This window comes from Rhagoletis zephyria, unplaced genomic scaffold (genome assembly GCF_001687245.7).
Source record: "Rhagoletis zephyria isolate East Lansing unplaced genomic scaffold, Rhagoletis_zephyria_1.1 Rzeph_scaffold_00572, whole genome shotgun sequence".
Taxonomy (NCBI): domain Eukaryota; kingdom Metazoa; phylum Arthropoda; class Insecta; order Diptera; family Tephritidae; genus Rhagoletis; species Rhagoletis zephyria.
Window position 1 is genome coordinate 73,797 of NW_016157656.1, and position 12,700 is coordinate 86,496.

A 12,700-nucleotide genomic window follows, 5' to 3' on the forward strand; every position below is an offset into this window, starting at 1 on the left:
TTTTTTTTTGCCAATTTAGCCGGTTGGCCCAAAAAGTTCTGGCAACACTGGAGGGGGGACGTCTTCTCCTTCCCCTTCCAATATGGTGTCGGAGAAGTCGGAGTGCTCCCCCGCCATCCCTTCCAGAGTTATTCTCTCAAAGAGGTCGCCTACCATGCCAGAGTTGGATGCCACTTCGTGCTCGGTAGCGCTTTCAGCTGCCTCTGCTGTTTCGGCTGAGGTTAGCTTCCCCGACACATCTTGTCTATAGACATGGAGGTTCAGGGCCTGGAAGCCGTAGTTTATCTTAAAGTTTTGGTTGGAAATCGGTTATATTGACTCCTCGTTGAGGACTATCACCGCCAGCCTCCGTTTACCGTCGATTTCGCCTATCTTAGCTACCTTCCAATCATGGGTGGGTAGCTCAGGATTGCCCATGCGGATCCATTCCAGCACTTCCTGTGGGTCGGTGTGGAAGTCTGGGATCCAGGTCCTGGATCTTGGCCCATTGGGAATGTCTTCCCGCTTGACCACTTCGAGGCGTGCTCCCGGCCAGAGTTCCCAGATGCGACCTATTGCCGATGAGTAGAGGTCGACTGACCTTTGGTCCACACACCTCGTCATTCTGTCGCCGGCGTCGCTTTAGGGGTTGCACCTGTCGGTGTTCCCTTGCCGAGGTTGGGTCTGCTTCCAGCACCGGGTGGATGTACTTCCTCGCTAGTTTGTCTAGTGAACCGGTATCCGGAAGGGGGCCTCGATGCCGTTGAGGCAGTTAAAGAGGGGACGGAGCGTATGCTCTGCCCTGGCTTGGCCACAGGCTTCGCACCGCTGGCTAGTTTGGCCTTGTCCGAACGCAGGCCCGACCTTCCTGAGTGAGTGGGTCTTTTTTTTGGGGGTTTCTTGGTTATCCGAGACGGGTTTTTTAATTGTGGGCATTTTTCACGAACGTCCGCACTGCAACAACAAGGATAAAATAAAAAAGTTAACAATTTTAACTTAAACTTTAAAAATCTTACATCATGCACATCAAAAAACTCATGTTTAACTTTTTTTCTTCCAAGCGTGATCAAGAATAGTGGTTATAAGCTTACCTTTGTTTTATTTTAGAATATATGATTTGTAATTCAACACATACATTATCTTAATCTATATTGTAATATTAATTATTATCTGTACTTTTTATTTTATTTTTGCAATGTTTGTATCATTGTGCAAGTACAGATTACATCTTAATGCACTAATGTTTTCAATCTAATATTAAATAAATAAAAAAATGCACAAAAATCTTCATTTTGAAGATATTTTCAGTGTAAAATTTTGCTTTTAAAAAACCTTTTTGGAAGATTTTTAATAAAAAAACCCAAAAATCCTAATTTTGAAGATAAACCTTCACTTGTGGCAACGCTGCCTAATACTTGTTTAGCAACCTCGTCTTTAGATTTAGAGCAGGCGTGCTCATCAAGTAGCTCAATTGGCTCAGTTGGCTTACAACAACATCACTGTAGCTCACTTATAACAAACATAGAATTCGTGGAGGCACGACACCCAAAATGTTCACGGACAAAAATCGGTCGACATTCAGTTGGCTTACAACAACTTCACTGTGGCTCACTTTGGCTCAGTTACAACACACACAATAAAATAAACTAAACAAGTGTTGACTCAATAAAAACTAACGGGACAAAAATAGATCGACATTCATTCACTGCTGCCTAGCGTTGGTTTGAATTTGCGCATATGTATGCTTGCATCATTGGTTTTTTTTATTTTGGGGTTGAAAAATTTTTTTAAAATTCTCAGAACAATGTTGTTGTAATTGATATTGACGCTGCTGTCGTTTNAAATTTGCGCATATGTATGCTTGCATCATTGGTTTTTTTTATTTTGGGGTTGAAAATTTTTTTTAAATTCTCAGAACAATGTTGTTGTAATTGATATTGACGCTGCTGTCGTTTGGCTTAGTAACTTAAGTTTGTTGAGCACCTCTGATTAAGAGAATAAAAATAAAAAAAACTAGGGATAGTATTTCAAAAATTAGTGAAACAAAATTATAAAACAAAAGGTCGTGAGCGAGACCTTTTCAGCGACATAAAGATTTAAGAAGACATGAAATAAGAAAGTGACAGCGAAAAACGCGATTTAGAGGGTTTCAGCGGGAACCTAAAAAATGTTTACTTCCAAAATTTTCTCTGACATATGTAAGTGTTCAAATAAAACTGACACAACCTAAATTTTTTTTCGTGATACGCCTTAACCCTTGTGTTAATACCCAAATTTTCTTACGTTGTCTAGCACCCGGGGTACCTGGGTACCCACACAGTATTTGTTTTACTATTCGTCACAAATCCATTTTGCGCACTGAAATTTGTTTGTGAATATAGATTAAATTAAGAGAATTTAGTAAGAAAAATTTCAAAAATAATATGGGTGTCCCCTAACTACAATAGAATACACGCACATGTGCTATCGCACACAAAGGCACAGGCGAAAAGCCCTTGATTTCATGGAATTGTACTCTTGTTGGTACTTTGAGAAAAAATAAGCCCTACATACAAAACATAATGGGCCCCAAAGAGGGCCTAAGAGCAGTACTCTACCGTATTTGGTGTCCATGAAAGAGTAACTATGTGCTTATACATACCAAACAGAAATAAACCCGTAATTATGCCATCCACATTGCATTGCGATACGGCTGTGAACGATGATGACAAGAAGACACCCCATATTATATCTTAAGTATAAAGCTGGAGTTGATACCATGAACCAGATGGCTAGAAGATACACAACGAAACGGCGAGTTTGCGATGGCCTTAAGCGATGTTTTTCAATATAATAGATATTAGTTCACTCGCTTCATATCTTATTTCCTATAAAAAAATAATGAAATGCTCCAAAAGAAAGTTAACCAGTGACGGCTGTTTATGCGTCAATTGAGCGAGGAGTTAACAAAACCAATATCTAAAATCGTTTGACAAACGTACAAATAATGAGAAATTATGCGACAAAAATCGGCATTTAAAGCATCATAGGTCGTCAAAAAATTACTGTGGATGTTACGCCAAGCCCTTCACTTGAACAAAATGCACCAGGAAGAATCGAAGTAACTGGTTGTGGTTTCATTTGCAATAAACAGGAAAAGAAAAAAAGACGAAAAACGAGGAAGAGCTGCTGGGAATGTGAACAAGCGTTATGTGATGAACATTCCAAAAACATCATAAAATATAATATTTGCTATAAATAAAGTGATAATTTAAACGTTTTTGTTTTCGTAATAAGTTATATAGTATAGTTATTTTTACGAATTACGTGCGTATAATAGAAAAAAACTACAAAATATACTACCGAAGTAATTGGCTACCCGGGTGCTGGTACGGTATACTACATTTCAAGTCGATTATTGTTTTGATAAATAACACAATTTTTTTACATTCAATTGTCCAAGTTCCTTTATTTAAGCTAAATAACGACGATCCGGAGGATAGGAAAGAAATGTCAACCAATATTCGACTTAGACGGAAAATTTTCCTGTGGTGTGTACCCCGGTACCCGGGTAGTAACACAAGGGTTAATGTACGTATGAGTAATCGCGTTAAAACTCCGCGGTATAATATATGCTCGAATTTGTTTTTATTTGGAGCAAATTAGCAATATAACAGGAAGCCTTAGCTGCTTCAAACTTGCACTTTATTTGCCAAAATTTGATAAACCAAAAACGCCAAAATTTGCTTAAATTTTGCACAAATTACGCAACTCTGATTTTTGTGGGTTTTGTTGAAGGATGAACAATGTATATTTTTATAAAAATACGCAAAAAAATATTTAACTGGACACAGCGGAGTTTTAGCGCCATTAATCAGTGTCCGGATTTTTTTGGCCGCTAGTGTATGTGCTGTACTGTATGTATTTTTGTTTTTCAGGGCAATTTTTTTCTCTCTGGGAAATCCCTGCGGGAACTTTTTGTACCAAATTTTGACAAAAGCGTTATTTTTTTGTTGGTTTTTTTCTTATTCCTCCTCCTCTGATTTTAGCTATATTAATTTTAAAAATCATATGCCTAATGTACATATGTATGTATATCTAAGTATGTGGATGAAATGAAAAGAAGTATTCCCATTTATGACTTTTTTAATAGCAATACATCCACAAATTTTAAATATGTTGTATCGCCATGTGAATAAATTATTCCGATAATTTAACAGGCAACACAAAAAAAATTTAGAAAATTTGTATTTGTTCATCCTCATCTTCTTGGGAATATTTATTCATATGGAATTCGATTATCTCGGATAATAGCTTTCGAAATTTGCATTTATGTGTTGGTTAATCATCAACATTTTCGTCTGTCAAACATACATGTCGTCACCGGAAATGTAAAAATTATAGTTTAAAAAACTAAAAACTCGCTTTTATAATTTCCATTCGTACTGTCAGCAGGTATGTAACTTGAGAATGGAAATCGCTGCATCTTTTTGGCGCTTCAATATTAGATAGTTACATCCCAAGCTAATAAAATCGAGGTAAAAAGACGTAACAGCATCGTACATGAAATGCAGAAGGTCATGAATAATATTTAAAATAATTTTTTTTTTCATAAAATGTTGTGGGGAGTTGTAGATATAAATCAAAAAGTGAATTTTGAATTTTTTATTCGTTAAGACTTTTTGCATTTCAACGATGATGTTTGTTACGTCTTTTTGCATTTCAGGTGACGATATAAGGCATCTGATTAGAAACAAAAAAGTATTCAGTTAGAGAAAAGAAAAAATGGGTGTAACTTACCAGCAATAAAAATGATGTTGACCAGATAAAAATAAGTTGAAGTAGGATATAACTACGTTTATATATTTGTACGTATAACCCATGACAGGCAATCAGAATGTACCTGCAATAATTTATAAACAAAAATTATTTAATTTTGGTTTTGCAAATGGCATTTTTCGCGATGTCGAGATATAAATTTTTGTTTGGAAATAAGTAGTCCTAAATATCCTGGAAATGGTCGCATACATTCTTTTTAGGAAAAACAAGTTTATCAAAGGATTTGAAGTTTCACGGTATGCTGAAAAACTAATGAGCTTTATGAAAATAAGATTTTTAATACGAACAAAACGGTTTATACATAATTGGTAGATGGTTATGTTAGGTTTATGCATAATTGAAAGAAGGTTATGTTAGAGTGGCTGCCACCGCGTAGAGCACTGAGCACACGTAGGTTGGAAAAGCCCGCTGTGATACCACTGGGCTTACTCAGCACCTGCATATGTTTGCCGGTTGCTACGATTGCTATGTCATCTGCGTACGCTGACTTGACAACCGATGCCCTTTAGGCTTAGAAGTAGGGCGTAAACGGTTAGAGATTAGGGGACCCAAGGGGCCGTGCCTGTTGTCACATACTTTGCAACGGAGCTCTCGCTCACTTCTGATAGAATAGTTCTTTTTTCCAGAAGGACGCCAACGAAATCCACCAGACGCCTTTGCACTTCGGATAGACATTGTTGAAAGCACCCTCGATATCGAGAAAAACTGCGAGCGTATATTCCTTTAGTCAACATTTTTTTAAATCGTCAGTAGGATTTGGTGAAATCCGGTCTCCACGGATTTTCCCTTGGAATACTCCCTCGAATATATTCCTCAACGAGCCTCTCTAGAGTTTTAAGAAAGAATGAAGTGAAGCTTATGGCCCTGAAATCGTTCGGTTTCACATGAGCGGCTCTGCCTCCTTTTGGTAAGAAGACAACCTTCGCCTTTGTCCACTCGTATGGTATGTGATTAAGGGTTAGGCAGGCTATAAAAATCTGAGAAATCAGAGAAAATAGTATGTCGTTAGCTTGTTGTAGTTGGGCGGGAAAGATTTCGTCAAGTCCTGGATATTTGTAGGGCTGGAAGGACATTATAGCCCATTCTACCCTCTCATAATTTACGACGTCCCTTACGGTGTCACCTAGTAACGAGTGGTCATAGTGGTTAGGCTTCTGGATAAAGTTCATATTTGAAGATTTCGACAGAACTTCTGTCAGCTTGTTGGCTTCAGAGTTCTATTCTACGTTGTTGCAGAAGGTTTGCCAAGATTAGGCTTTCGCCATCTTTATGGCCTTCTTGAACAATCTGAGGGCATATTTGTAGGGTTGCCAAAGACCTGTTTGCTTGGCTTGATTTAAAAGCCTCCTGATGTTTTTCCTCAGTGCTGAAATCTCGGGATTCTACCACTAGTTTCTTTTAGCCCTTCGGGAGTGCTTGGGTAGGAGGCCCTGAAAGCAGCATTACAGGCATTTGTGACAAAGTTCTCTGCTTCATCAACCTCGTGTTCGAGAGACTCTATTTATCAGCTCTTAACGTTAAGCAGGACTTATCGTGAGAAGCGTATTCGTGTAGAGAGGCCGACACCGTATTTTTTATATTTTTCCCAGTCGGTTAATTTCTTGTAGGTAGAAACATACATACATATGTTGATGGCGATGGTGAGTATGGTGAGTTTGCGTATTGTTAATGCTATTTTCTTGAGATCTGTTCTTACATGGGATGCTTTTGCTGCTTGTGTTGAGTATGCCGCTGAGTGATTTGGGTGGCGCTCTGAATACGTGGCAACCGCTTTCCTTCTGTCCAGTGATCGGACTTGAAAAAAAAATTTGTGTGGTAGAATCTGGAAAAAAATGTGGTAGATCTCAGGTTTTGGATCAAACTTTGTACAAAAATTAAAACTATTCTGCAAGGTTTCACCTAATTTGCAAACATTTTAATTAGAATCTAAAAAAAAAATAATTTTAGTATAAGAAAGTGCAAGATTGAAGTTGCTAAAAATTCCGTTGAGTTTTGGCAATTTTTTTCCTTGACAGTGTAAAGCAGTTCCTTCCATATCAAGACATTTTTCGAACATATTTTGAAAGATTTCTGCAACCTTGCGGAGTACTACCAGCTATTCTTTTTATCACATCACGATGTAGCGAACAAATGTGACACGTTCCAGAAGCAATGCTTTAGATACTTTAGATGCACTGAAGTTTGCTAATACTTTCACAAAAACCGCCGTTTTTTCACATTTTCGCTATTAATTCCTTTTATAAATCATATATTTTGCAATTTAACACAATAAAACCACGTTTTCTGTCGAAAAATTGAATATTTAGAAAATTTACTATTTTACAGTTTATTTTATCCTCCCATTCTGCCTGTTGTTAGTGTTTAGTGTTGGACAATTTTAGCTCTTAATAAATAATATAAAAAAAAAACTTTTTAATATACAACGCTTTTATAAATGGACTAAAAAGTAGAAAATAATATTTCTCAGTCCCATANTGCTCACAGTTCGAGTGTGTTATCTTGTTAAAGTTACCACCTTTTAACTTTAGAAGTAAACTGTGAATACCCTAAATATTTATGTATATCTAAACACTTAATGCACGCCCCCTACTTTCATATAACGGGAAATTGAGAAAAATGTGCTTCTTCGGTGACTAATGAAGCCATTCACTTTTTCACTTGGTTGCTGAAGTAATGAAGAATTGAAAATTTATAAGGGAAAATTATAGCTTTTGTAAGTTTTATCTTAATATCTTAAAAACTAGTAGACTTATTGAAAAATGGTAAATGAACGTGAGGTACTAAATTTAATAACCCTTAATTTGATGTATCGTCCCGTTTATAACAATTAACGCATTCCATAAATATTACAAGCCAAAGTCTCATTTTCAAAATTCATACACTTTGATTCAATTGCGTGGGCTAAAGATAAGTTTTAAATTAATCTTTCGTGGCCAATAAGAAATGAATTAGACCTAAGACATCATAATATTACTATTACAATACGGTCAAATGACTTTTATTTTCCCCCATACAAAATCGATCCAGCCTAATATGTATGCACTTCATTGGTAATTTACCGATATTTAGTGAAATAATGAACGCAATATTCTCCCCGACGACTCATTTCGTTTGCCAAAGATGTAGCTATAATTGCGAGCAGTAATGTTAAAAAAATTGCAAATCTTTTCTAAGGAATAATTAAATAAAGGAATAAAAAAATTAATTAACTTTTACTGCGCAATTTTAATCTTTTTTTCTCTTTTTTAAAGATTTTTTCGTAATATTTCCAAATAAAATGAACGTAGTATTCTCTGCGATAACTCCTTTGGTTTGTCAAAATTGTGGCTATAGATATTACTAATGATAAAAAATTCCAAAATTTTTTCTAAGAAATAATCATCTTTTAAAGCGCGATTTCGGATTTTTTCTCGTTTTTTGTAAGGCTTTTTCGTAATATCTCAAAACGTAAGGGCCAGCTCGAAAAATTGTTTCGCCCAACGTGTTCAGCGAAAAACATATACTGAAACCTTAAAAACTTCAATTTCGTGAGGGATTTCGTGTGCGCATGGGTTGAAGGAAGAGTATTTTTACCCACTTGAAGTGGAGGCACAAAACGTCTACGCGAGACCTCTAAATGTTAATATATTTAGACCAAATTTTCCGGGAATAGTTTTTAGTCATAGTGGAAGCTAAAAAGTCAAGAGCGTCAAAAAATAATCACTTTCATTTTTTTCTGGTCAGTCTAATATATATTCGTATGTATTATTATTATTATTAAAATCACATATTTCGCGAAAAGTTATCAAGACACGATTTTAATGGTGACAGGTAAGAAGATCAACGGAAATAAGGCCAATTGACACTATTTCACATACTGGTGTGAAATAAAGTCAATTGACATTATTACATTTTCAAAAGCGAAATAAAATCCATTGACATAATTCCCTTTCAAACATTAAATTTGCGTAACTTCGCGGCGGCCCTCGTCCGCGCGCCACATATGTAATATAATAGATAAACAAAAGTTGATTACAAAAAATATATGTACATATTACACGATTTTTTATTACTCCATTCAGAACTTGCACCTGTTTATTGTTCTGAATTTCGCCGCTGTTCTCATTTTTGTTACGCATATTAATTAAGCTTAAGATCTTACCTATTTAATGTGATTCCAACCATGCTCAATAGAGATACAGCTACATTTCCATAAAATATGACTGGAAATATTTTACAAAGCGTTTCTCCAAAAGTCCATCCCTGAAACAAGAAAATATGTACATATTTATAAAATATTTATTGATCTTGCAATAAAACTTGATTTCAATGGATTTTGGTATGATGCACCAAAATAGATCAAGGTCAAATAACCCCCTTTTTCTGCGCAAAATTCAAATTTCGAATATGCCTTAAAAAAACTTTATTGTTGTAGTCATTATGTTTATAAATTTTAGTGAAAAATTTTACGAATAATTAAAAAAACTGATGGAAGACGCTAATATAAAATGTAAGTTTCCAACGGCACCGTGCAATAAAACCATTGAAATAACGGCAAATGGCTTTATTTCACTTCACATAGACAAATAAGGCCATATGGCTTTATTTCCATGAGAAAAGTGAAATAACGCTATAACCACAAATTTTACTTATTAGAAATTAAGCCATACGATATAATTTCAATACAAAAAGTAGATGTTGTCTCTTTAGAGGCGATTCGCTTTGGCCCGCCGCCAAGCGTCGTGCACGTGCGACGAGTCAACGCTTCCGAAAGCGCCGCCCTCGTAGAAAAATTTTGCTTTCTCATTATTCCTGCGTTTGATGATATACATACGTATCGCTCATTTACTTCAATAGTGTCAAAATCCCAAAAATACAAATATTGAGTTGAGTATGCAGAAATTACCGCTACCTCTTCTTCTATGTTTATAGATGTATCGATTACCAGTAGCTCACTAGAACAAAATAGTTAGTCTTTTTTACTATAGGGGTATATGGGTGTTTCCAGTGGAAAGTCTACCGCGAAAAAAAAAATATTAAATTCATATATCTAATTTATTTATGGACCAATTTGGCCTCTTTTTAACTAACTTCAAAAATAAAGGAGGAATGTTTTTTTATGTATGTTACCGCATAACTTTGGGCCACGTTAACCTAGGCGGTACCTCAGAGGTGATCCCATACTAATTTGGTTTAGATCCGACCATTGGATCATGATGTCAATTCTGTTTTTTGCTTAAAAATTACTTGTTATAATAATAATATGTACTGGTTATTTAGCCAGAAAAATTTTTGCGAAAAATGATCTAGCTGAAACGTAGGAAGACATAGATTTGCAAAAAATAGAACCGCTAGGTGGTGCTGATGCCAATATAAAAAGTATATTCGGCGTTAAAAAACCGCTCAAAAACAATGCTAAAAAAAAATTTTCAATGGCCGCAAGGCAAGATGGGGTTTATTTTTTTAAAAATCGATTTACTTCAATTTAAAGTAAATCATCGGCTTCGGTAATCGGAAGATTGTTAGTACCAAACCGAACGTTCGGTTCGGCTTCGGATTCGGCAGAAAAATCTACCTTCGGTCGGTTTCTACTAAATATAGAAAACCTTTTTAAAATGTTGACTTAAAATTTTGTATTTAGATCTAAAGTGAGCTAACTCTAAATTCAGAGAGGGAAATTTAACTGCTTGTGGATCGTACAGATTTAACGCAATTAATACAAAACCAGGTATAACAGTAGTTTTTTTAGTTAATGTATATAATTACGAAGAAAAAAATATTTCCATTAATTGGATGTAAGTCCTATGAATTGATTTATGCAAAAAAATCGCCCAAATTTTTTTTAAGTTGATCGCACTTTAGATCTAGGTGTGCGATATGTAAATTGAAAACATAAAAGTCGATTTCCTAGATTTTTGTTTTGTGATTTATGACATTATTGAAGTACATGAAGTAAAGCAGTAAGATATGTTCCTACAAATAAATGGAAAAGTGGGCCAGTTTAATTATTCGCAAACATTTAAAAATAAAGTTGAGTAATTTTAACGTAATATGCATGCCTCCAGGTTGGCCTTTTACGAAGGATAATGACCTAACAACCACCGCAGGAGCCAAACCAAGCTGGCTTATGGAGGAAAACCTTGGAATTTGGAATGACCGGTGCTGAGTTTTGAGCTTAATCTTATTGATTAACGTTATTTTCAAAATATGAACGCAAACTTTCTTTCTTTTAAATTTGCACGTTTTCCTGGAAGCGTGGTACTAATTTCAAAGAGGAAGATGAGAGAAGTTTGAAGAAATCGGGGGCCCGGAGGTGAGACAGTATATATATGCGTGGCCAAGTCGTTTTATGGGGATAGTTATTGATTTAAAGAGATACATATATCAGTGAGTAATATTTAACTTTTTTTTTATTGGTTATGTATTGCAAATTTTAGTATTAATGCTAGTATACAACAAAAATATTTGTTAAAAAATTTTTGTGTGCGGGAAGAAGAGGTGTTAGTGTCGTTTGATGTTGTGTCCNGAGTTGATCGCACTTTAGATCTAGGTGTGCGATATGTAAATTGAAAACATAAAAATCGATTTCCTAGATTTTTGTTTTGTGATTTATGACATTATTGAAGTACATGAAGTAAAGCAGTAAGATATGTTCCTACAAATAAATGGAAAAGTGGGCCAGTTTAATTATTCGCAAACATTTAAAAATAAAGTTGAGTAATTTTAACGTAATATGCATGCCTCCAGGTTGGCCTTTTACGAAGGATAATGACCTAACAACCACCGCAGGAGCCAAACCAAGCTGGCTTATGGAGGAAAACCTTGGAATTTGGAATGACCGGTGCTGAGTTTTGAGCTTAATCTTATTGATTAACGTTATTTTCAAAATATGAACGCAAACTTTCTTTCTTTTAAATTTGCACGTTTTCCTGGAAGCGTGGTACTAATTTCAAAGAGGAAGATGAGAGAAGTTTGAAGAAATCGGGGGCCCGGAGGTGAGACAGTATATATATGCGTGGCCAAGTCGTTTTATGGGGATAGTTATTGATTTAAAGAGATACATATATCAGTGAGTAATATTTAACTTTTTTTTTATTGGTTATGTATTGCAAATTTTAGTATTAATGCTAGTATACAACAAAAATATTTGTTAAAAAATTTTTGTGTGCGGGAAGAAGAGGTGTTAGTGTCGTTTGATGTTGTGTCCTTGTTTACAAATATACCGGTACATGTAGCAACCGGGGTTATTATGAATAAATGGGAACAAATTAAAAATATGACGCGGTTTCCAAAATATAAATTTCAAACCATTCTAAACTTTTGCCTCAAAGACAACAATTATTTTATGTATGACAACAAACTCTACACCCAAACTTTCGGAATGCCCATGGGAAACCCTCTTTCTCCAACGATTCCTGATATCATCATGGATGATCTACTGGACAATACCATTTCGGAGCTCAAAAACGACTACAACATTGAAATTAAATTCATTACCAAATACGTGGACGACATTTTTGCGATAATTAAAAGAAACGACGTGAATATCATTCTAAAAACACTAAACAAACATCACAGCAAATTTCGGTTTACCATAGAAACAGCGTTGCCGTTTTGGTCCAATTGGACCTTTGGATCCTTTGGTAGTTTGGTTGGTAGGATGAAGCTTTTGGTAGGCAAATGTGAAATTGCAACCAAATTGAGCAATAAAATTTGTTTGCTTAAGATTGCATACTTCCAGTGCTATCTACAATTTATAGTTACTCTAAAAATATCTATGAATGGTAACTCTGTATTCATAGCAAGCAAAGGAAATAATGACAAGAGAAAGCGTGAAAGAAAGATGTTAAATGTCAAAAACTTGGCATTTGCGCGCCTTTCTTCAATTGAATTTAACAAATAAGGGAAAAGATTAGTGATGGCC

The 12,700-nt window shown here is 35.4% G+C and overlaps 1 protein-coding gene across 1 annotated transcript in view; it reads right to left on the minus strand.

The window, feature by feature from the left end:
- Tre1 (Trapped in endoderm 1) overlaps positions 1-12,700 on the minus strand; it is a 190,949-nt gene that overhangs the window by 63,174 nt on the left and 115,075 nt on the right. The window contains exons 3-4 of the mRNA XM_017612713.1: positions 8,939-9,039; positions 4,759-4,861 (exon numbers count right to left, since the gene is read on the minus strand). Of these exons, the coding sequence (XP_017468202.1) occupies positions 4,759-4,861; positions 8,939-9,039 (204 nt within the window). The remainder of the gene's footprint in view (positions 1-4,758; positions 4,862-8,938; positions 9,040-12,700) is intronic.